Source organism: Dermacentor variabilis, chromosome 3 (assembly GCF_050947875.1).
Source record: "Dermacentor variabilis isolate Ectoservices chromosome 3, ASM5094787v1, whole genome shotgun sequence".
Classification (NCBI taxonomy): domain Eukaryota; kingdom Metazoa; phylum Arthropoda; class Arachnida; order Ixodida; family Ixodidae; genus Dermacentor; species Dermacentor variabilis.
In genome coordinates this window covers 153,693,227-153,719,263 of record NC_134570.1, presented here as the reverse complement: position 1 = coordinate 153,719,263, position 26,037 = coordinate 153,693,227, and the positions used below count along the sequence as shown (strand labels likewise).

Genomic DNA, 26,037 nt, shown 5'->3' with positions numbered 1-26,037 from the left:
CCTGGCAACAAGTGCCGCTATAGCTTTTCTCCAAGCCACTGGGCTGGACGCACGGCTTTAGAGATGCCACAACTCTGTGAATTTCTATATACGCATCTCTTCCTTATGCCATCATCATCATTCATCAGCCCTTTCCCTCCCCGTCCCTTTTCCCCAGTGTAGAGTAGCAGGCCAGAGCAAGTTATAGCTCAAACCGACCTCTCTGCCTTTCTGTAAATAATTTTCTCTCTCTCTCTCTCACTACATCCGAGCTTATTACGTCTATATTCTCCACTATAACCAATGCATGTTCGTGTAGTCTGCACTGGTTCTGTTGATGTGGGCTGCACATTTCACTTCGGTTCAAATTAAACTGAAGGCAGAAAAAAAAGAAAACTGCCGAAACACACTGTTAACTCACTTGGCAGTATCTGCCTTTAACTTTAGCTTTGTCGCAATATAGCCATGTTATGCGGTGAACTATACAGAGCTGAGGAAGGTGCCACTGTTACGGGACATAGCTCGTGTTCCTTAATTTGCATGTGTACATGCACCATCTCTGGTCACAGTACGAGCACCGAGATGCATAGTGAGATTACTGGCAGGCCTTCAGAGTTTTAGGTAGACTCTTGCTGTTTTGTTGGCATTGAACGTCCTCTTGACTTTCTGAGTTTTTTTCATCTTACCGCCTTGCGTTTACCGAAACACAGATGTGTTTTTTCTGCTTCTTGGTGCATGATGGGTGCGCATGCATATACTTGAGGAACGCGCACTAGGCCTTGTCAACTGTCTCGTATAAAAGGCACGTATGGCGGGTGAAACGAGGGCGCAAACTGCCACAGCAACATCAGAAACGAGTCTGAATGGCTGCCAGCATGTTTATTAGTTGTCTAGGTGCTCACACTGTGACTGACGACGGTGCGTGCACACCTGTATAGAATTTTGTAGGACAGCATGTATTTTTTACAAAGTGCCTGAAGTTTCTTGTATGGTACGAATAAATTAGGTGCTTTTAAGTAGTTTACAGCAAATTTTACCTCTCTACACCAAGCCGTTCATATTTAAAATGTGGAACGCACATGCCCCATTGAACCTCTAGGATCTCAAAGCAAAAATGGTTTCTGACCACTTCTCCGTGAAACAAAACTCTTAATATCTTTCGTGGCATATAAGTAAATGAGGTGCTTAGAAGTAGCTAACAACTAATTACACTTCTGTGCAACAAGCCCTATAGTTCTAAAAAGCAGGAATTGTTTGTCCCCCTGTGTGGCTTCTTCCAAAAAGTGGAACTTGCCTGTCCCACTGACTTTGGAGGGTCTCAATTATATGTAACCACTTCTCTCATAAAACAGACCAAGGCACGACAGACAAAGTGGCACAGTGGAGGCCATAAACAAAATGTTTGTGCACTTTTTTTGCCAGAGTATCGATCACTGACAGCATTAGCGCCTTTTTGCGCATGCACGCTTTTTCATGTGCATTCACAAGGGCGAGTTTTGCAGACAACCTATCACTTCACGATACAAAAATGGGTGCTTATTGTGAGCGAAAGATGTAAGTCAAAATACAGGAAAGAGGAATTGCCTATTGGGCATCTCGAGAATGTTTTTTTCACAAGCAATTGTGGGCCACATTTAGGAAGCGTTCCATCAATGAAAAAAATTTTTCTAGATTTTGCATGCTAGTTGCCAATTAGTACGCATTCCCAAAGATACCCTCGCATGCAGTGTTGAAACCTTTAGCTAGAAGGCAGCACCATACAAATAAGGTAAATGTGCCTCTTTGTTAGTGAGTAGCATTCTTGCACACAAAATAAAGTGGGACGTGTATATCCCATTGTCCTGCAAAGGGATGATTAAGAAATATGTAATATGTCCCATAACAGTGGCCCCTTTCCATTCTTAGTATGCTTCATTGCCTAACGCGGCCGTATTGCGGCGAAGCTGACCAGTCAAATTCTGATTATTCGGTCAAGGTCAATTTTTAAGATTGAAATAATGGAAGTTTGGGCCCATATAAATGTATGAGCGCTGGCCAGTACCTTTGGTCGGAATCGAATTAACCGGAATTGAATTAAAGGAAGTCTGCTGTAAATGCATTGTGCATACTTCACCACCAAGCACACCATGTTACCGAGAGCTGTGGCAATCTTCACAGTGCAGCAAGAAAATATTTGTAGCGTTGTGGTACCAGCCTATCATAGGTGTACCTGATAACTAAGCCATCTTGAACTAGTGTTCACCCTTGAACTTGCATTTTTCTTCTCAGTGTCTCAACTGAGATTTCGGCTATCACCGATGAACTATGCATTTAGTTAATTATGGGGTTTTATATGCCAGAACCACAATTTGATTATGAGGCACGCCGTAGTGGGGGATGCCGGAATAATTTGGACCACCAGGGGGTTATTTAACATGCACCTAAATCTAAGTGCACAGGTGTTTTGACATTTTGGCCCCGTCAAGATGTGGCCGCCGTGGCCGGGATTCGATCCCGTGACCTTGTGCTTAGCAGCCTAACAACCTAGCCACTAAGCAACCATGGCGAGTTCTGTGTGTTTAGTCAATCCTACAGGCACCACACTGTTGATTGCACTGTGTCCCTGCCATGTGTGTCCTACTGGAAGAGGTACCATGTTTTTGACGTATAAGCTACCTACTTTTATTTATAGCACAACATGTTTTCCCTCTTACCAGGCACTTAACAGTAAGTAGGTTCCCGTCCTGCCTCATTAGGGCCTCGTTTGGGGCCTCATCAATAAAGAGATTCCATGTTCTGTGGTGTGTTTCAAAGCAGAGATTCCCTGAGCAGCCTGATTCTCTACTCGTTAGCACTCCTGTCAGGCTCGTTTTGTCACTTGACGAAATGTTTTGTGAAGTTCTGCAAAAAACAAATTCTGTTTCTGATAAACTTCCGCTCATCGGTCTCTTAACATTGCGTTGCAAGTTGCCTGATTGTTAAAGGACACCAAAGGAGTACTACCTGCATAGAGCAAGTGTATTCTGACAATCCCCTGAAACAGGTGAAATGAAAGAAAGTCACTCTGATCTAAAACCAGCATTCGCTTGTCAGCTTGAGCTCTTCTGGCTTTGCTGCTGCTTGTGCACTGCATCTAGAGGTAAATTGTCACTAATGAAGTGTGTGTGTATCCCACAAAAAAAAAATGTGTCCTCAAGGCAAACTTAAAAGGAATTCGCGTTTTTACCCCTTTCTTCTTCCTGTGTTGTGTCTACGGGTTTTTTACAAATTGTAGAGTTCACCGGTTGGAAGGCATGCGTTAACCCACAGATGCATATATGGCACATGTTACTAATAACCTTGCCAGTCTCCTTCCCACATCTGAAATAGCACTTTGAGACAGTTGACATGCATGACACGTAGCTCATAAGAGTTCTTTCCTTGTGGCAGTTATCTGCCATGTGACGTTGTATCACCTTCGAGGTCGATTCAGTTTATTCAGTGTAGTCAGTACCTGCAGGATTGGTGCATGTTTTAACTGAACAGTTTTTTAACTTTACATCAATTAAGTATAATAAATTACCTGCCATGATATTTCCAGCGCCATCATACTACTGTTGTAGCACTTGCTTGCATTGCACACACAATTGCCCACCTCACGTGGTCACGTTGCACCGTCTGGTAACACTGTGGAACCTCAAATGATGCCAGATAGCCAGCTACCTGCAAAGTGCTTTACATAACATCCATTCCCACGATGCACGTGTTTTCCCCATTTTTTTTCCATCTCTTTTTTTTTCTTTTTTTTTTCTTACAGTTTGCTGAATCTGGCATGCAGCTATTTTTACTGTTGTTCGTTCAGCAGTGTTAAATCGAGGCTAAAGTAAATTCCACTGTTCTAGTGCATCTTTTTCTTCTGCTACTTGTGCACATTCCTTTGCAGAAACTGCACTGCAAGAAACCGCGCGACTTTTGTGTTCTCTGTGCAGGACATGCTGAACAAGTCACGGGAGGGTGACTCTGGCATCAAGCTGGAGGTGAACAGCAAGATCCTGGACGCTTGCACAGGACTCATGCAGGTGCAAAGACGACTTCAGCGTTGCATGCTTCGCTTTTATCTTGCACTGTCAAAGGAACGCCAAAGGCGAACATTAGGTCGAGCTGTTATAGTAGAGTACTGGTCGGAGATGTTTAAAACATCACTTTTACCAAAGCACAACTTTAATAAATAAGAAAATTAGAGCAAGCTTTTGTTATTAAGAAATTGCTTTATTTTAAATTTTATGTGGTTCTTGCTACGGTGCATGAATCTTGGGCCGGATTATTTGAATTGGAGTGGCCCGGGACTCCATTTGGTGGGCTCCTCAGTGGAGTAAAGGCAGCGATCCCTGCTGTTCTCTGTATCGGCATGGAGCGGCAAAGTGCACCAAGAAAGCCACTCTGCCCATGTAGCAGCAGCCCCTGAGCACTTATTGTCATGCAGTGATCATTTAAAGATGGCTACAGCTGCTCACGAGCGTGAAAAGAATTTTGCCGCTGTCATGTCGACAGTGTCGAGTGTCACTCTGTTCTTTAACATGCATTTCGTAAGCTCCCATGCTGTTGAAATGCACTTTCTGCAATACTGTGGCTGTTTTAGGACCTCTTCATTTCGTTGATGCTCGTAACAACGGACTATAATAATCCAGCGAGAAAGGTCCGCGATATCCAAAGTCTGTTTTCTCCAAAATTCGGGCAGCAATGTGTTGTGAAATTGCAAAGCTTCACATACACCACTGTCTAACCCGAAGGTGATTGCAAAACAATGAAAGCATTGAAATTAAAGTTAATTAATTAATTAATTAATTGGTGATAAACAGGTCTGTGCAGCAATTGTACAAATGTGTGGCACAGCACATTGCTGTCCGCAGTTTTCTGGATGCTGTGGTCGCCTATAAGTGGCAATATTATTATTATTTTTTTTTTTTTTGGACAAGGGCATATATGCAACTGCTGATCAGCAAGATTAACTGCCAGCACAGCCATGGGGAGCTGGCCGGCCAGCACCCTGACGCCCAGCTCGAGCACATCGCCGCCGCTGGCGATACAAACGTCGACTATTGTTTTTCATACAAAACAGTGGTCGGTCAAATAAGCTCGTAATTTAATCTTTCGTGACAAGTGACGGCCACTCTCAAACCTGTAACGCAAACTAGAGCTGCGGTACGAGGCAAGTTCAACTTCGAGCCCACGTCTGTCCGCCGCTGTAGTGCATGCGGGACGGCTCGATCACACCGCACCTTTCGCTCTCTGGACGTCGAAAATAGCAGCCTGTTGCCGTTTTTTTCTGAATAGTTATTAATTAAGGCATTATTAAAATGATGCATTTTGCGGTTGTTGTTTTCAAAGTGACATATGCTGCAGCTTTGCAGCTAAGCTTGGAGGCCGTTCTGATCTCTGAGGCTTGTTCTTCTGCCTGGCCGACCTACCGCTGTGATTGCGCTACGAAAAGTGCAAACACTACCTGTTAACCGATACGTTCGCAATAAGTTGGCACGGTTTACGCGGATACAAAACACATTGTGTTCGATGGCCGCTAAGTCGGGGATTTGACTTTACTACTCTTAAAACGACACTACTGTTTAAGTGGGTACAGTTTAACGAGGTTTTACTGTATAGGCAGACCAAACCAAGGGAGAAGAATAGTCTGTTATATCCAAAATTATGTTGTATGCGTATTCATTGTAACGGGTGTGGACTGTGCGTCATATGACAAATTTCCTGTGTCGATGACTTCATTATAAAGAAGGTTTCCTCAACCGTGTGAATGTAAACCTGCATGTTGTGTTGCTTAGATAAATCTAGTTCTCTCTCTTGTTTAGCATATCAGGTTAGGGGTGCTCAGATCGGATATCCTCATTGCTTGGTAGGATGCGCAATGTACATGCGATTGCCAGTCTGCAACTTGTGTGACTTGGATGAACCAAAGAACTTGTCTCTCTTGCTTGGCTTGCCGTCTTACTCTGTTGTCGCTGACATACAGGCCATACGAGAGCTGGTCAAGAGCTCCAAGCACCTCCAAGAAGAGATAGTGGCCAAAGAGAAGGTGAGCTCCAGGGACCTGGTGGAACACTATGACTTTGGTTGCATGAATCTGTTGTTAATGAAAGAGGGGGAGAGAGAAAGCCTCTCTAAAAGCTGCCTATAGTGGCCAATTGAAATTTTAAGAATACAGAGTGGAGGAAATGGGATGTAGTGAAATTACAGACGAGAAAACACGCAGGCATAAAATGGGATCAGCTGGCACTAGACAGATGTAATTGGAGATTTGCTGGAAGAGACTTTCATCCTGCAATGGACATAAATAGGCCCATGGCGATTAGTGCAGAAAAGGAAGTCAGCCACTTTTTAGCCGAGTATCGGAACAGCTATCGACAAAAGAAATGTTTCAGAAAGTGCACACACTTAAAGATATCAAGGTTCTTGTGCAGTTTTGGCTGCTGCTGAAGCTGACCAAAAGGTTTTGGACCTTTGGTCGTCTTGTTTTTCTTGAAGGTTTGGTCAGAAACATGTTGTAAGGTAAAATATTATTTATTTAATTTATTATTATTATTATTATGTTTGATGATGGTGGCTAAATTACCCAAAAATATGTGCCGAGATGTGCATAGGCACAGCGCACTCTCACTGGGTGACTTCTTGCAGAAGCAGGAAACTATTCCAGCACACTACCATGGAATGTTCGTAGGGGCATCCTTTAGCAGAAACGTATTTGTGGGTCATTCCGTGGTGTTTATGGTGCAGGAGGCTTACAATGAGCATGGCATCCAACAGCTGTTGACTGACTTCAGGGCTTTTTAATAGTTACACTGCATCATTAAGCCATATTACAATTCCCATCTTGCAAAGACAATTACAAAGAAGAATGATCCAATTGCCTGATGTACTGGAAGCAGCAGAGCCAAGAAGGGCAGGCATATAAACAGTGCGTTCTTGTATGCTATTGCTGTCTTTCATCATTGCATTCGTTCACCTGATAGTTGTGCCCATAAGTGGCTGATACATAAAACGCATGAGCTATTCCAGTATTGCATCATACAGGAATGGCATCCATGTTAAGCAAGCGAAATTGCAGTGTGCACGTTTACACGAACAGCATCTTTCAAAACCAGGTTTGTTGTGCCGTTCTCTCCTGCCCAGGGCTCTGCATCAAAGAAGGAGTTTTACAGTCGGAACCACCGCTGGGCCGAGGGTCTCATCTCGGCTGCCAAGGTGGTTGGCCTTGGAGCCAAGTTCCTCGTGTAAGTCTCTGCAGTCTGTTTGAGCGTGATGCCTTGTTTGTGGCATTTGGCTTGGTTGTTGGCATTTTAACATCCCCATTGATTTACACCCGAATTGTATCACAAAGTCATAAGCTTTCTTTCTGAGAAACCCGTATGGGCTTCCTGTGCGGCTTCATGCTACAATTCGGGTAGATGTCAGTTCTCCTTTGCACAATAACAGTTTATTTTTCCATCTGCCATTGTGCTGTTGTTCAGGATACTTCTAATGATTGAGCATCTTGTGTACATGGTCACATTGCTTGAAGCCGGTGTTTCAGAAAAACAGATCTACATCATAATCCTTTTTTTTCTAAAGCTTATGTCCTTTGTCATCAAAGAGAGATATGCATTTGAATTCTTCAAAGATATCATTTCTGACTCTTGCGCGAGAAGGCAGGCTAGGGCAACTGCCACCCGCTACGGTGGCCATGGCATCGAGCTGCTCCTGAGCACGAAGTTGCAGGTTCGAGTCCCTGCTATGGTGACCATGTTCCGATGAACGTGAAATACAAAGAGCACCATGTACAGAACCTTGACTGCATGTTAGACATTAGAACATTAAGCCACAAAAATTATTTCCCAACCCTACAATGGGGCCTCTTATAGCCTTTGCATTGCCTTGGGGAGTTAGACCCCATGAATCAATTGATCACTTGCACATTTGTTGCCCTCCCCTCAGTCTTGACAGCTTGGTCATGGTGCCTCTTGCCCATTGGTTTTCACTATTGTGTGCAGAAACCATGCACTTCACTGTTGGAATTTTCATTTCCATCTGGCACAAAATGGCAAGCTCGTTGCTTAGAGTGTGGCCGTAGTGCTACATTGAGCCTTGGTCATGGAGTGATATCTAGTACCGGTGCGGCGAGTGGAGTGGAACTGGGAAGCCATGAGAGGCTGCTCTTCCAGGATTTCTCATTCTTGAACAAGTTCTAGAATTGAGATTTGAAATTATCCAGGTATCCTTTCTGCCCGCAGTTATGAGAGGTGGTGTTCCTGTGCCCATACAAGTGTTCAAGACGGCCTTCCTCACAATGAAAGCAGCAGCCTCTGCCATTTTGCCTCGAGGCCACAGTGTTCGCTTGCTCTGGAGCTTCATCATGTAGTACCTGAGCTTGCCGGCTGATCAATGTGTGAGAATCTTTACATGCAGCCTTCATAGCTATCACGCAGTCCTTCACGCAGTCCTTCGCTGTTTCGAAATTCAAATCCGTTGTTTCCAACAGACGGGCTTGCATGGGTACATCGTTGATGGCACTCACGATCTGGTTGCACAACATATTCTTTCAAAATGTTGCAAAATTGCAGTTTGCAGCCAATTTCTTCAGCAACTCAGTGTAATCACTTACAGTCTCCCTCTCTTTCGGTGCCTCAAGAAATACTTGAAACTCACTACCAGTTCCAACACGCGAGGAGGTAGTGCTTGCTTAGTACAGTGAAGGTTTTCGATCAGGCCTGTTTGGGCAGGCTTGGCTGTTGCTAGGAGGCTCCATAGCAGGGAGCACGACTGCGGACCGCAGCATGTCAAAAACACAGCTGTCTGCTTGTCACTTGCAATGTCATTTGCGGTGAACTAAAGTTTGACACGCTCACTGTATTTTGCCCACTCTGATGTGCTCGGGCCGAGTGTGTCCAGCTTCCCGACGAAAGGCATGCTGGCGTTAAGTGTGTTCTGTTGGTCTGGTTCGCTAGTCATCGTCGTCGCCACTTGTGATGACTGCACAGCGACATGCTGCACGATGGACTGACAAGAATGCACACAGTTTGACGGGTTTCACGCTAACCAAAGCCGGGTCGTGTTCGCTATATTTATTCCCTTAAAACTGTGATGCGCCTTGGGTGCCAGAATGACAACTAACCTTTTCAGATTTGGGTAATTGCAAACTTTCTCTTGCGTGGATGGCCTAATAGTGTCCAAAGGTCATCTTGCCTCGTCAATTTATGATTCCAGGGACGCGGCAGACCGTGTCGTGTCCAGTGGCGGCGGGAAGTTCGAGGAACTGGTGGTGGCCAGCCAAGAGATCGCGGGTGCAACTGCGCAGCTGGTGGTTGCCTCGCGTGTGAAGGCTGACCGCGGCTCAACTCGGCTATCAGCGCTGGGATTGGCCTCCAAGGGTGTCTCCCAGGCGACGGGGAATGTGGTGGCCACTGCCAAGGCCTGTGCTCACCTTGTTGAAGACTCTGGTGAGACACTGTTCCTACCCACAATGGAAGGCAGCTTGGCTCCCATGGTGTCCTACAACAGAGCAAAACATTTGAGAGCGAGGACATTTGCTGATACTACAAGTGAAAACTTGAGTGTGTACTGGAATTTTCATGTGACGTAAGCGGGCAAATACTGCAGGGAAGCTAGCGTGGCGGGCACCTGCTGCTCTCCACTACATATGCCGCTTTCCCTTGTTCGCGCGAGATCTAGCGGCCTGTAAAATGTATTTCATGATTGCAGTTTGGTTATGTACTGAACGTTAGTCCTGAAAGATCATGATTTCCGGAAAGATATTAATTGGCAAAAAAGAAGTGTAACTGCGTTGGGTCAGTTTTTTCTGTTTGTGGTAGCAAACATTGCTTCCGGCAAATTTCTAATGTATTCTTTACATGCTGATATTGTCATGAAACCTTTTAGATTTACTTTGTTATGTCCGAGTATTCATTATATCCATGTTATATGAAGGTTTAAATGTACAGTAGACTCCCTTTAAGACGAATTCAAAGGGACCAGGAAAACTTGTTCATCTTATCAAAAGTCCAGCTCATCAGAAGTACCCCAAGAAATAAGAAGCAAAATGCCAGGTGTGTCCAAATACATTTGCTGACCAATAATTTGGGCTCCACGTAGACCACCAAAAATGTCTGCATAATCATGAGTCCGAAATACTGGATTCGCCAGAAAATAGGTAACTTTATTCCACATGTGGGCAAAAAGGGTGGGCCATATTTTTGGGTTTGATCGTCACCTCCGGGGACATTTTCAATTTCGCATCACTAGCGCACAATGCATCGGCTTCTCCGAAGAATGGCATTTCTCGCACAGTGCCAAGCACACTATTGTATCACAGTGCGGCAATTCTGCCGCCCGTTCACGCATCCGGTCCTAGTCACACTAATATCGCCAAAGTGAAAGTATCTTTGAAAGTGATCATCCGAGAATGCAGCTGTCTCACCTCAGTCACGTCCAGCTCGTGGTATCAAGCACGCGAGAGGAGTTGGGGGGTGAGGGAGGAGCAAAGTGGGGGAGGAAGTTGGCAAGCGTTGCGATTTCTGGAGCGCTTCTCGGCAGTGGCTGGGCGTGGCTGGAAGCGCGGCTGAGTGCACACGCAGCCACGCACCTTTCTTTAGAGGTAATCTGCCGCGTGTGCAAAGAGACAGCGTGGCACCATGTAAGCTGTCTTACTGCGTGTAACTCGAGATTACGCATGCGCATATTCTCGAGTTTCGGTGACATGTTGGAGCGAGAGGCAGATGAAGCATTCACTTCCTGCTGCCTGCACGTTTCCTGATAGCATTATCCCAGGGTGGGCAACTCCATGATGCGCAGTGGCGGAGTGCTCGCGAAAGCGTGGCTGGCATTGCTTAATTCATGTTGCCAAGAAGATATTGCCGACGTACATGGCATGAAACCATATCGTTCTTCGCTGACTCCCAAATTTATCAAAATGAATTGTTTTCTCATTCAAATTTCCTTTATTCTGTTGCCCGATAATTTGGAAAATTCTGTGGCCTCTTTTTCATGTAAAAAAGATCTATCGGCGACTGTGCTTATTTGCATAAAAGGTTGAATTTTAATACAACGAAATTTTGATATAACGAAGCAAATTGCCAGTTTTACCGATTTCGTTATATTGACCTTTAACTGTATATCCATTACTTCGTTACGTCCATGATTGTCATTTACTGTATATTCATGTCATATATTCCTGTTACATATGTTTTCCCGGTGCCAACATTCGCAGTCGATAACACAAAAAATGACCCAATAGAGTTACTCTTATTTTTTACCTTTTCATACATTCCCAACGTTCAGTATGTTGCCAAACTGAGATCGTATGATAAATTTTCTAGCCACTAGATCCCATGTAAACAAAAAAATGCGTAAGACATGCGCGTTTGAGAATGCTATATAGCTGCCCGCCGCAACAGCTTCGTTGTACAGTGAAACCTCGTTAAACCGTAGTTGGCCGGAGCCCGGGAAAGGTACGTACTAAACGGTAGTACTGTTTAACCGAATAGCATGAGATCGCCCACTTACCTGTCGAAAACGGAACTCAGAGAAAGTGCGATGAAAGGGGAAAAAAACATGCAGTATTTATTCACTTCGCGCGACAAAAGCGTTATTTTCGTTTGATGCCGCGGCGGCCTAGCACGCCGACGACAGCAGCCTCAAACTTACTGAAGCTGCGTGCCAGCTTTTCAGCCAGCCCCCTCTTCTCGGCAAACACTCGCATGGCAGATTCCTCGTTGGCGTTACGTATTCACCGTGCATGTGCGCAGTAGTGCTGCAGAAGTCCCGGGGGCGCCTTTTTCATTACAGGTGCCGGAGTTTGGAGTAATTTTCATTTGGAATAGAGTTACGTTATCGCGCCCCTATTGTCGTCGCGACGATTGCATTCATGAGGCTGACGCAACGCGCAGCTTATGCCACTGTCGGGCCTGAATCGCCCGTGCTATCGCTTTCCGTGTCGTCCTCGTCACTGTCGCTAGTCGACACTTCGGCAACAACAGAGGCAACGATGGCGAAAAGTCAAACCTCGTAGCCGACGTATCTTCGCGGTCGCAGCAGCGCTGCCGAGCAACTTCTTCGAATTCCAAATGCCACACACTGTAGTCAACAGCAGATCCCTGTTGCGTGTCAGCGCCGACTTCTTCGTGTCACGTTCGATAGCACGGACGATGTCTAATTTTTCTTCGATGCTGAGCACCCGGCGTCTTTTTTATCCAAGCTTCGGAACGATGCGAGTCCTCGCTTGCACGACGCCATAACACTCTCTGGCACCGCGTCGAAATGATGTTGATGTTGATGTGGCTTCACGCGCAAACGCACAGGGCGCTTGGAGGCCGTTGTTCCGATCTCTGAGGCGTGTTATTCTGCCGGGCCGCCCGATGGAGAGGGCGCAGCGCCGTGTTTGCGCAACGAAAAGTTCAAACGCTACGTTTTAACCGATGCGTACGCAGTAAGCTGGTACGGTTTATGCGGATACGAAACACATTATGTTCAATGGCCGCTGAGTCGGGGATTTGACTTTACTACTTTTAAAACGAAACTACTGTTTAAGTGGGTACGGTTTAACGAGGTTTTACTGTAATACTAGCCCGTCTGTCTCGCGTGAACATACCTGCGTGCACTCAGTTTCTCATTTCGGCACCAACAAATTTTCTCCAAGGTCGTCACGCGCAGCGTTCACTGCTATTACTGCCAATCCTATTGCGATGAGCATCTTCACCTATCTGTTTTACAGCGCATGGTGTGTAGTGCCATTGGTAGCGTACTGCACGCTTTTAGTAGGCGATAATCCAAACCTGCCGCCATTCCTTCTGCAGATGGCGCGATGTGGGCATCACGTTTCGCTTCGGCAGCTTCTGGTGTCGCCCACCTGCTCAATTTCATTTCGGTCTCCTGTCATCCTCTTAAAACACCATGCAATAGGAAAGCAACAAAATGTGTTGGGCTGCCGGAGCAACACCAGCTCTACTCAAGCGCGTGGTGTCGTGCCGAAACAATTCGTGCGACGCTTCGCATTACGTAGATGTTGACAGTAATTGAGTTTGTCAAATTTTTTTAGTTATTCAGATCGCACATTTTCCCGGTTAGTACGTTTTTTCTCGTGCTTTCTTTCTTCCAAAATGTATGAGCAAGGTTCTACTGTATATGCTCAATCGAGTGCACAATTGTGAAAAGACGAGGGCATTGCGGCCCGCAGAACTGCTACACGGCCGTGCATATGATGAAATTTGAATAAAACAAAAGAATCTTCAGCATGCGCAACACACAACTTGAGACACTTGACATGACAGCCTTTAGATAGCTGCCTTCTGTTCCATTCTGATGGTCTTTCGCATCCGCTTTCCACATGGCTCGTCGAACAGCACGTGGCACACAACACAGCGCTCCACTGTGTGATCGAGGAGGCAAGTGAACTTCGCCGTGCCGGCTTTGCTCAGCTGGCTTGTGGCCTCCAGTATTGCACCATTGCCAATGCAATCTCAGAGGCCACACTCAGCTGCTGGCCAGTGCAGCGCACGGCAGGGAGAGGGAGAAGTGAATGCACGGCCTGGGCGGGACCCCCAGATTGTGCCAGGGAGATCTCGGAGGTCATGCCCAGCAGCGCCTGCCTGCGTGGCACGCTGCGCAGTAGAAGTGAATGCACTGATCCTTCGTACCACTGCACGTAGCAGCGCAGCATGGCGCAGCTCGCATAGCGAGGCATGCGCAAGAGAGAAATGTCTGTGTAGATGTGCGATAGTGGTGAGCACATCTACACAGGCGCACTTAGGTGCAGGTACACAGCTACATCTGTGTTGATGACTTATGCAACGCAGGGACGCGGGAGTTTTGAACTGATGCGCTGGAGTGCCAAACCCCGTGGAAAGAGATGTACTTGGCGCACAACAGTCGGGTACTTTTTGGATTCAGAGACGAATCTACTTTGATATATTCATTGGCAGGATAATTTCACTGTGCTAAAACGAGGTCTTAAATACACGGAACTCTATGGGGATGTCAAGGGGAATTTCATTTACTTCTTTATGTCCATGATTTTGTTATAACCCGTTTTGTTATACAGTAAAAGCTCGTTAATTCAAATTCTGCAGGAATGCTATGAGAATTTGAATTATACAAAATTCAAACTAACGAAAGTCAGAGAAAGAAATCACTCAGTTAAAGGGTCCTTGAAATGGTTCTGACAAATTTTATAGATGCGTAGGGTACATCTAAAGTTAATTATTCACACCACAATTTGTGTGAAGTGTCTACTATTAAGATAGCTACGGACGATTACAAGTTACCCTCCTTCATAGTCATGCATTTTCTCTACTTGTTTGCTGAGTGGTCGGGGCTAAGCACCGCCTTCACTGGCTCTGCGTCACAATGGCACATCATGTCGTCGACTTCCGGTTCTCTAGGAGCGAGCGTGTGAAGCCTCTCCAAACTCTCCACCAGCTGTTTGGTAGTCGACCCTAAGCGAGAGCTATCGAAGTAGCCTGCGTTGCGAGCATTCTGTCGCATTGCCGAACGTGTCTGGTATTCCAGTAACCACAGGTGAGCTGGGCGTCTCGACGGATGCATGGAGGCATAAACTCAAGCTGATGAAGGAACTTTAGCGTAGAAGTACGTGAGCGGCCTGATCGGTCTGCACGGTCCAGCCACCTGTTGGCGCAGAGGTTAATCGGCCAAACAAAGTGCTAATATTTGTCTAACCAAGTGTAAAAAACGATTACGCTCCTGTGAAAAATTTACACTAGCAGCAAAGAAGAATACATTTCGTTACTGCTACTGCATGTGGTTGAGCTCTGTGCCACTAGGTGGCTGCACCATGCAGGCCGTTCACATTGGCGCTTCTGCTCATCTCTTGAAACGGCACAGTAATGGCCGGGCCCTGTCCCATTGCGCTTACCCGTATACCGGACTTTCAAAACCCTATTGTGGTAATAGACAGTTTTAGTTTAGCATACGCTGTACCATTGCGTACGCTATAAAATAGCGGGTCGTCACTGCACATGCGCCGAAAGAATGCTAAACGACCCATAGCGTATAGTGTATGCACGCTATTTCTCAGATTTAGTGTTAGCGTCTTTGCGTGGTTTGCGGAGTTTGCGTGAAACATGGTGGTGGTCCCGGCTGCCCACTTCAAAGTGAATTTGGCGTTGCTTTTGTAAAATGCACTTCGTTTGTAGCAAATGACTGTGTCAACAGCTTTCGCTTAGTCTCAGGCCGCTTCGACGACAGAGTATTATGGGTAACCTTGTGGTGTTTTCAAGATCGCTTCTTGTTTTGAACGAGTCGAAGCCTAACGAAAGAAACATTCAAGATGTCAGCACCACCTATCGCTACAGTCGGGCGATAGCCACAACGACGTCATATAGCCTCTGAAATCCGAAGATCTCGCAGGCCAACTAAAACTGTAAGAAATGTGCGCTGCTTAGCATACGCTAAACTAAAACTGTCTAATAATCCTCCGGTGATTTGTGCCCCAAACGCACAAATCCTGGCACCGATCAGATAGCGATAGTTTGATGCACTACAGCCAGTCTGCTCATCTGCTACCTTGCAAAGGGACACAATGTCGCAGCTTGATATATTGCCAGTCACTGCGTTTGCAGCCCACAATGCAACAAAGTTGAATCATGGTGCCCTCGAAAAGACTGAGACGGACTCTGACCGTGGAGCTCTCCTCAAAATGGAGCACGTTGTAACACAGGCAGACGATGCTTGCTCTGTGCCTGAAGTGCTTAAGTGTAGTGAGAAATTGTTCTTGTGCATTCTCTTTCTGTTACTTTCTTTTTACAGAAACAAATGAACTAACATTCCAACTATTACAAACAACATTTGTTCACCATAAAGTTGGAAAAATTATTGGTGATGCACCCTGGGCAGCCAATCGAATAGCTCGCCCTACTAACGTCACTGGGGCAAATGATGTCAAATTGGTAAGGGCAGCTTAAAATTCAGCTTAGCGATGTGCTGGGATTGGCAGCAATGTACATTTTTAAAACTTTGTAATTTACATGCTTTACGCGGAGCACTTAGATGCATCAATTAATTATCAGAGGGACCTACTCTAACAACTCGGTACGTTTGTACAAAATCGTCAAAATCGTTTCAGGGTCCTTTTAAGACGCGTATATGGCCCTGCGTAGCTTGAACATGCGCACACACACACTACGTCGTGTTGGCGAGAACAACGTATATAGTTTGGTGCACTGGCGCATCCAACGTAACCGGACGTGGCTAACGTGCCCGACGTCGAGATGGCTTTTGCTGCATCCGCACATTCGTTGCGCCGACCGCGCCGACCCATAATGCATGGCGTGGAAAAAAAAATGGTGCCCACACTGCTTTGCCGACAGTCGCAGGCAGCCATTCAAAGCGGTGCGCGGGTTGGGAATCGTTCATCACATGTTCCAAAGAGAACAACCAACAGCGGTCACATCGAAGTCTTCGAGGGACGGCATTTCAGCTAGCGCAGCGCAAGCGCCGTAGCGTGACTGGCAGCACGTGAAGCGCGCCGATGCACGCCGTGGGGACCAAGAGCTGCGCTATAAAATGCACTCTTGAAACGCACCACAATGTGCTGCAATGTTGATCTCAGTTGTACTTTCGTAGATGCACCGGCTGCACGCTGCCGAGTTCCAGTATACGCGTAGGTGGCATCCAAACACGTATCCCAGCAATGCTTTCCTTTGAGTAATAGCGATGAATCTCAAAGGCTATGCTTTTTGGTACTGCGGGTGCCGATAAACCTCACGGCCGCCGTGTTATAGACATTACTTGGTGCCGCTTCTCGGCAGGACACCTCTTAGATAAAGAGCGTAGCATCCAGGATGTGACATGAAAAAAGAAAGAAAAAAAAAAGACACAGTTTTGTCTGAAAGGCGAAGCATCGATTGCAATAGCAAATTAGCAGACAGCAGTATGAAGTAAGGATAGTGCTTTTATTGGCCGTATCAGCTTGCTAAATAAAATACTAAGCATGGTGTCAGCGCACACAGCAAACATGAACACATCGCACCCGATTACTACGGACACTCGCTGTCAAAACGCTGGCGTGAGGAAACGTGGTGACAGCGGCGAGCGAAGTGACAGTCGTGCTGTCTATCGCTTCAATGCAAAGTGAGTGCCGAGAGCACACAGCACGCACAAAGCCAACACAACTAGATTTTGCCCCACGGTGGTAGAATACCACCATGCTCTGCCCCCAACGCAGATCGCGCTCAAGGTACAACCGCGCGCAGCCGCCACATGCACAGTTAGAGCCAGAGATGATGCCCCCCTCTCCCCCTCCCCCTCTCTGACACGTCGCAACATTGGGTGCCTCGCGCGTGGGACAAGACAGTGCACTTCCTCTTCTCATTCGTCCCTCTCACGCAGGCAAGATTGAGCCACGATCGTCGGCTCCCTCGGCTCCCTTCGCACGCTCTTACTCACACGTACGGCGTAGGGCGTGCGGCGATGGTGACACCGGCGTAGAAATGTGCTTGGAGTGTCCATATAATTGCTATTGCAATTAAAAAATAAATTTTAAAAATACAGCGCCGTGTTCGCGTTTTTATCTTGAAGGTCTTGAGAGAGGGAGAGAACCGACCTGCAACAGACAGCCACAGAGGGATAGAGCAAAGCTGCGCGGCGATGATCGTCACCAACATGCTCTCTTGCACCAGCATTTTCCCCATCCACAATGGCGCGTGGTTCGAATTATCGGTCGCGGTGCGGATTTCAGCGTGAATTAGCGGGATGCGTTGCATATTGCTTTCAATACATTGTTGGACAAATCGTGGTGGCTGCTTCGAATTATCCAAAATTTCAAATTAGCGAGTTGTGAATTGATGAGCTTTTACTGTAATGAAGTTTGAGTGTATCGCTATTTCTGCTCCACTGAGAAACTTCTGCACGACTTCAGGGATTCATTTCTCTCATTCTCTCTCTCTCTGCCGAAGGGATTCGCTTTGCGTCGCTGCTCCAGGAAGCGTTTTTTACTTTGCCTCTGGTCTGGTGGATGCCCCACCCAGATTGCGATCCCCGCTGTGCTGAGTCGGCAGTGCTGGCGGTTACTGTGAAAGTTCGTTTTAACCGAAGAGTACATGTGCAGCGGTTTATATTAAGTGGATTATTTTTACATTGAGTTTAGGGAAAACCAACCTAACATTCCAACATTACTCGATAAATCCTGGGATTTGGCTTAACCGAATTCGTCTTAATGGGAGTTTGCTGTATAAAAGTGTCATCTTGCACGCTGTAGAGACTCAAGTATTGTGACAGACATGGTACCGGTTGCCAGGCACATCCTTGAACCGTCCTGGCTTTCCAGTAGAAAAAGAAAAGCAATCTGAAGACTTCACTTCTCAGCATTCTCAAGCATGTTGCAATATCACTGGTTCACTCTTTCCTCTAGGTGATTGTAGGAAACTGTTACCTACCCAACTGCTGTGTGCCATCTAAGGTCAAAAGCATGTGGGCCTTCACTGACGTTGTTCCACTCTGCCGTTTCTCACTTTGTGCGCTGTCTGCCTTTTTTTTTTTTCAGAGGTGCTTGATTTCTCTAGGATCACACTACACCAGGCCAAGAGACTAGAAATGGAATCACAGGTATGGCTGGCTAGTGTTTGATACTGCACCCACTTTATTTTTTGGACAAATTCTTGTTACCATCTAACAAAACAGAAGTTTATTACACCCTTTGTTGCTTGTGCAACAAACACAGAGATAATGGCAGAGCAGAGCTCTGGCATGGGTACCGCTTGGTTAAGGTGCTTACTGTCCACTTGAGAAGTTGATCCTAAGTACACACCTTTAATCTATTAACAACATAATACCGCTGCAGTGACTCACTCACTGTGGCATTCTCCTCCTGAGCATATATGGTCGTGGGTTTGATTCCCAGCCATGATGGCCATGTTTCAATGGAAGCAAAAGGAAAATAATGTCAACGACAACAATTTAAGTGCATAATAATGAAACCCACAGGGGAAGGGAGGTCGTCAAAGTTAACCCGAAGCTCTCAACTACAGTGTCTCGTAGCCCCAGAGTTGTCTTTGGATGTTAAACTGCACGAATCAATAAACCAACCTAGCAAGACTTAAGAAAAGTTGGAAGTGATTAGCTATAGTTACAGGTACTCAGTGCACTACGTATTGGGAACACACACAAAAAATTTTCATGCTTGATGGGAGATAACGCCATTTCTACTATCTAATGATCGAGTGCATGAAATTTGTTTTCCTGTGTACCTTTATAAGTGTTTGCACTTGCAAGTAAAATTTTGTTGGCAAGGAACTCCGTGTTTTGGGTATCATTGGTGTGGGATTTTTGTGCGAGTGCCATAGCATTGTGGTATCAGTCTGCTAAGGCTAACAATGTGCGAGTGTCTAGCTGGCAATGCCTTCTAGTGACAGCCACTGGTGTTATCAGCAGCAGCTCGTGCAGCTATGTTTCCGCAGTTTGTTGGCTTAAAAAGACACTGAATGCAAACGCTATATCACTGTAGACAGGTAAAGGATTTTTTTAAAACTCTGTTCTCATTACTATTGTTGTAATAGGTTGTTTATTAGCAGAGAAAATAAAGTCACAAAATTTTTATCTGTGTCATGTCAGAATGATGTTGCTGACGCCAGGGCGACATTTTGAGGCTGTATTTAGCATCGTGTTAGAGGGATACTGAAGAAAAATGTTACAGTTGAGTTAGATTGAAATATTTGGCTTCTGTAATAACGAATTTATTATTCATAGTGAGAACAGGCTTTTGTAAGCAAGAAAATGACAAAAGTGGAAAATCAGGAGTGGCTTCACCTGTTGTGGACAGTGCCCCGCCTCCCATGTGACGTTGGCCTTTAGTGGGTCCAATTGAGGAGCAGCAGCAGGAACCTTAGGCGGCGATTTTCTACACAACAAAGTGATATATTGGGACACAGAAAAGGATTGTAGACTCGGAGATAAATTCTCTATCAATGTAGCCCAACAACAATATCCTTTAGTGTCCCTTTAAGATATCTGATAATTGTTTCCCAACATTCGTACTTGCCTCGTGTCATTCTGTTTCTACAACTTCTGAAACGTGTCACTTCTTGTTTAAGTTCTGCACGTGCATTTTGTTAGCCTTAGCAGACCGATACCCTCAAATGGCTCCACCATAAACTCCCTCACCCTTTTTTGGTGATGCACCAGGTCCGTGTCCTGGAACTAGAGAGCAGCCTGGAGCGGGAACGACTGCAGCTGGCGGCACTCCGCAAGCGCCACTACCACCTGGCTGGTGCCAGCGAGGGATGGGACGATGCGCCTGAGGTAAGGGACCGTTTGCTGTGACGCCCTCTGCGAGCTTCTTCCAGTCTGTCTTCCTTGCCTTCTCTCTTGCAGCAAGTTGCACTTGATCCACATATTTTTGGAGGGGCTAGCGCATTCCATGACAGGAAAAGAAACTGCACCAGAACTGGGACCAGAAAGTGCAGACCGTACTCCTTTGTCTGCTATTCTGTTGTCCCATTTTTCACACTTTGTTTCTTTCCTGTCGTGAAGCTGTACCAACAGGACCAAGCCAAACTTCAGACGCTACTGCAGTGCATTCTTCTTGGTGTTCAATGTTTCAACAGCTTGATAGGTGTCGACTGCCATGTTTGGTATCACTGGCTGCGTCATTGTTGCTGCCCAATCCGTTGCAGGCCGACTCATTGCCTTGGTGGTTGAATAAAGGACTGCACACTCATTGCCTTAGTCTGCATATTGGGACAGGCTATCTATATTACTGCAGTGGCATTTGCACCTTAAAGAACTATTGAAATCGGATCATTGTAGACCACGGGCCCCGTCGGCCCTCTTCTGTGAGAAACGGAAGGGAGCCAATTAGGCACGGGCATTTCGATGACCTTTGGTTTCAATGGTCATTGAAAGCAAACGTGAGGTCTCAAACATGCTCTTGGGACAAAGGAATGAGCATTTATTGCGCCTTTTATACCCCAATCTATCCAACCAAGTTGCTGTATTTTTCCACATCTAACCTGCCGCCACGTATAAACCACACCCCTAATTACAACCGCTCGGAATGAAAGAAATAAATCTGTATGTACAACTTGCGGAAATAACTGCATACAGCAACGCTCACATTTTTACAAAAACAGTCATCATTAATGGATGCACAAGTCATCCACGGATTTCCTTACTTCTAGCGTTTTTTAGGTACTAACGCACCGTTCCGCATCGCGAAGCGGTGTGATACGAGCCGTGGTGAACCGTTTGAAGCTTTTGTGTGCGTGTCCCCAGCTGATTGCTTCTTCGCGGCGGTGAACAGCGCGCCGCGCTCTCATGCGTGCATGTTATCTGCATCGTGTTCCACGCAAGTTGTAGACGCTCACTCACTCATTGCGGTACATTTTGGGTTCGTATTTCTCTGTTGGCGTTCCTTTTCACATATTTCGCGTATGTATATCTCCTTTCTCTGCAGTTAGCGAAGGCCTTGCAGCTAGCCCGTGTTTGCTCCGTCTCTCCGTCGTATGCTGTGGCAGCTCGGAATCGATATGTGTTCGAACTGCAGGCCGTTGATCTAAGAATACACTGATTGCACTCGGTACATTTAGACACACGTACATTGGCTTATTGCTCTCATGATTGCGACCAATGTTGTTTTTCTTGTGAAACGTTTCGCTCGTCACATGCGACGTGCATTTTCATGCGCCAGCCGCGTCCCCAGCTCCTTAAATGAGAAGTACCATCAGCCACAACAAACTTTACGAAATCGAAGCCCAAGCAGGTCGACGCGAAATTTTATGCGTATGAGCTAGATGTACCCGATAACCTGCTTTTTCATGTCTTGTGATGACACAACGCCAACTCATCAAATGTCGCCGGTGGTCGACGTGATCGCTGCGAGCAGGGATCCTCCAGCTATCGCTTTCGAGTATACAATCACGATTTCGCGTCTTCTCATCCGCCGCGTCGGAGGCCATCTGTAGCGCTGCGCAAGCGAGATTGGCCGAGTACGCGTCCTGCGCCGAGTCGCGCGAAATCGCGCGAAAGTGATAGTATCCCTGAATGCAACAATATATTTTCAAGCTGGCAACGCATAAATGGGCCAACTACGCTGAGCGCGCGCCGGCCTCGACGGGCGCTGCCATGCTGGTAGCATGTTTACATTTGGCCAGCTGTACCGGCGTTCGATTTTGCAAACTTCGGGCAGGTTCGGGTTGTCTTGGGGTCCCAGCCCATGTGACTTCCTGTCAGAACCGGAACTAACTGGCTGCCATCTAGCTGCCAGCGGGCTGCCAGAACTCCGAAAATCGAAGAGGCCCATTGTTCGTTTGCCTCGCAAGATGATGCTCTGCGGGACCAATTCCTTGCCAGCGTAGCTTCCACTCGCGTACGTGAGCGGTTACTGCTCGAGGGTTCCACACTTTCATTCGAGAATTCTGAATTGCACTTCATTTTGAGCAGGCGGCTGAAGAGCTAAAGGAGCTTTCTGCTTCGGTCGAAGCAATTTCATTGTGGCAGTGTCGTAAACCATTCTCGCATTCTTCGAAAAAAAGGAATTCACAACCGGCAGCCACCTTTGGGCAGAATTTAACAAGGAGCACGGGCGGCTCACGTGCGCCACAGTGGAACCGCCCCCCTCAGCGGAACCAAGAACAGAGTAGCCGCTCCGGCTCGCCGCATTGTTTCCGATGCGGCTCGCGGAACCACATCGCGTCAGCGCCGCAGTGCCCAGCGCATGGCAAGACTTGTTCATTTTGCGGTCGCAAGGGCCACTTTCAAAGGGTATGCAACCGCAAGCTAAACCAAATGCAAGGCCGAGTCGGTGAAGTTGAGTTTCATGAAGCTGTTTCGTCATCCAGCAGTGCTGAGGAAGTTTTGACTGTGCAACGTTCCGTGCGTAGTGGAATTCATATTCAAGTGCAAGTCGCGAATGTCACTTTGACATTCCTTGTTGATTCAGGGTCGTCTGTTTCAATCCTGTCGGAGCAAGAATTCAGTCGATATTTTCAGAGTGTTCCACTTCTGCCTGCTCCGCATGTTAGCTTGTTTGACTACTCTCAACGGCCGATTCCAGTGCTAGGTTGTTTCCAGGCAGACGTTCAATTTAAAGGCCGCACAGTGTCGCTACGTTTTTATGTTGTTCACCGAGGAACTTCTCTGATCGGTCTTGACGGCATTAAAGCCTTGGATCTTCGCATTGAGGGTTCTGCCCTCAAGTGCTTATACACGTCCGTTGCTCTGCAGCCGACTGTTGTTGACCCGCTATCCTGTTCTATTTCCACACCGTCAAGCACGCAACCCCGTAACAAAGCTGTTCCACCAGCCTGCGTAACTAAGGAGAAGTTCAGGCAGGCCTCCCTCGACGACAGTTGCCTGGAAACCGTCAAGTCATTCGTGTGGAGTTCCTGGCCGCCAAAGAAGTTCATACCAGAAGAGGCGAAACCATTCTATGCCATTCGGGAAGAAATTTCTGTTGTCGATAACTTGCTACTGCATGGAGAGTTCCTCGTTGTTCCGTCCTCCCTCACGGCTCAGATCATCAGCACCGCGCACGAGACACATCCGGGTATCACGCGCACGAAGGCGCGACTGCGTGAGCGGTTCTGGTGGCCACGAATGGATAAGCAAGTGGAAACGGCAGTAAAAAACTGCCGTATCTGCCTGGAGGCAGATAAGTCCGCCAAAACATCACCAGCACCGTTGCAACCTGTTGAATGTTCGAGCGACCGTGGCAAAAGCTTGGCCTAGACATTGTTGGTCCTTTAAATTGGAGCATGCAGCTTACAACAGCAGATTTGCTATAACGCTTGTTGACTACCATTCTAAATGACCAGAGGTGTATTTTTGCAGCGAAGTGTCCACAAGCACCGTGAAAGACTATTTAAGAAGTGTTTTTGCCCGTGAAGGCTACCCGGAAGAGATCGTTTGTGACAATGAACCTCAGTTCACTTCGCGTGAGTTCATAACTTTCCTGCAACACACAGGCATCAGTCTTTCACATTCTTCAGTATACTACCCCTAAGCCAACGGGCAAATAGAACGTTTCAATCGCACATTGAAAAACTTCATTCAAGTCTCACTTCTCGAAAGACGACCACTCCGGCAAGCTGTCACAGAATACCTTGCCATTTACCGCTGTACTCCGCACGCCACCACCGGGGTCGCCCCAGCAGTTCTGCTGCATGGTAGAATGCCCCGAACCAGGCTGGATATCGTGGGTTTCTCGGCACCAGCATTTGCGGAAGATCCAGCCAAGGAGTTGGCGCGACTTCGTCAAAGGGTTCGGCGTCAGCAGCAAAGCAGCAAGCACTACACGGACAAAAGGAGAGCCGCCAAGAAGACGAAGATAGCCGTAGGCGGTTTTGTCCGTGTCAAAAAACTGTCCGTTCGGTTCAAGGGAGACTGCGCCTTTTCATCACCAACTGAGGTGATCAAGAGGAGGGGACCAGCCTCTTTCCGACTTGGAGACGGCCGTACGTGGAATGCCTCCAAGCTTTCCAGGGTTCCAGAGAGGGGCACCTGGGGACCAGGCCCACCTGTCACGCCGCTGCCGCGGTCTCCTGAGGCGCTACAGCCTGCCACGCCGCAGCCGCTGTCTCCCGATGTGCTGCAGCCTGCCGTGCTACAGCCTCCTTCTCCTAGTACGCATGCGCTGTCTCCTGGCATACCACAGCAGCAGTCAACGAGCCCGTCGCCAGTGCGACGTCCAACGCGGCCGACCCGAGAGCGCCGGCCACCGGCTTGGCTTCAAGACTATCAGACCAATTAGTTGGTGGTCTGTCATTGTGTACATAGGTTGTAAATATGTGTAAATAAGTACAGTGTGCATGCTTTGGGGTTTTCGTTACTAATACTTACTAACAACTAACCACTAAAAATAAGGGAGGGAGTATGTTATATTCAGTTTCGTTATTCATTTCAGTTCTTTATTCCCCAGGGGGCACTTCTGTTCTTCATTATATATATATTGGTTGTATATGCTAAATAAATGGCTTTTTACTTCGGGACAGCTGGAGTCTGACTTCCACCTTCGGTCAATACCACAAAGCCCTGTATTGAGCTGCCGCCACTCATAAAGCCGTGTATCCATGGCTGTTCACTTTGGAGCGTTTGAGTAACGGCGCGCGAGCATGTATCTATTTCGTACTTTGGATGTTTCCCAGGCTTTTGTTTTTTTCTCGAAAAAACCAACGAGGCAAAGCTGAGCACTAAACATATGCTTGATTCGGAGGTTACTTGAGGGGCCCTACAACTTTGTAATTCATATGAATAAAGGGAAAATCAGACATCCATCCATTCGTAGCAATTGCTACAAAGGAAACCCATACGGGTTCCTCTAAAGAAAAGCCTCATAGTTGAAGAAAAATTCGTCCTGGTCCGGAACTCGAACCCGGGTCCACCGCCTTACCGGGGTAGCCGCTCTACCATCTGAGCTAACCAGGCGGCTAGCAGACGGCAGGGCGAAGTCGAATTTGTCGACAACACGAAGGACAACACAGTGGATGTCTGATTTTCCCTTTATTCATTACTTCTCTCCACCTTGCGGGTTTCCGCAGAACTACTACGTCAAACTCTTGTAATTCATATGTATGCGATTCAAGCAATAATTAAAGAGTTCACCAATTAAAAGTAATTAAGTAATAACTCGTGATGAAAATAGTACTGGCCGTAAGTACATACGACTATGGCTACTATGCAGTCGGTACGATTTCTCTAGAGCTCTTGCCTATTTTTAAGATCTTGGTCCAAGTTAACTGGGACACCCTGTATGTGTATGTTCATTAACACTAATATTGGCTGGAGACATTTCAGGTATACGTTGTTGTATCTGATAATTTGATATATCCATGTCCATTCAGTTGAGGTTCAACCCTATTTCAGTGTAGCAGAATATCAGCTTAATGAAGTACGGTACCGATTTTAGTGAGTGTTATATATTGTCACATTGTAGTGACTGAAGAACACAGTAGCACGAGCTGTGTATTGTGAAACTAACTCTTTATTGAACGAACCTGTGCCCAGAAAAACAAAGTTCCAGATAAAAAGGTGCCGGCGTAATCGCTGGTGCTTGCATGTCTTCCAGAAAGTACTACACCGCTTGTGTCGTGCATGCAATCGGGTTACGCAAGGTTT

At 46.7% G+C, this 26,037-nt stretch overlaps 1 protein-coding gene across 1 annotated transcript in view; it reads left to right on the top strand.

Moving 5' to 3' along the window:
- Positions 1-26,037, top strand: part of Hip1 (Huntingtin interacting protein 1) — a 122,205-nt gene that overhangs the window by 85,447 nt on the left and 10,721 nt on the right. Inside the window, exons 24-29 of the mRNA XM_075686550.1 lie at positions 3,927-4,016; positions 5,960-6,022; positions 7,117-7,217; positions 9,187-9,419; positions 18,473-18,534; positions 20,110-20,226. Coding sequence (XP_075542665.1) covers positions 3,927-4,016; positions 5,960-6,022; positions 7,117-7,217; positions 9,187-9,419; positions 18,473-18,534; positions 20,110-20,226 — 666 coding nt within the window. The remainder of the gene's footprint in view (positions 1-3,926; positions 4,017-5,959; positions 6,023-7,116; positions 7,218-9,186; positions 9,420-18,472; positions 18,535-20,109; positions 20,227-26,037) is intronic.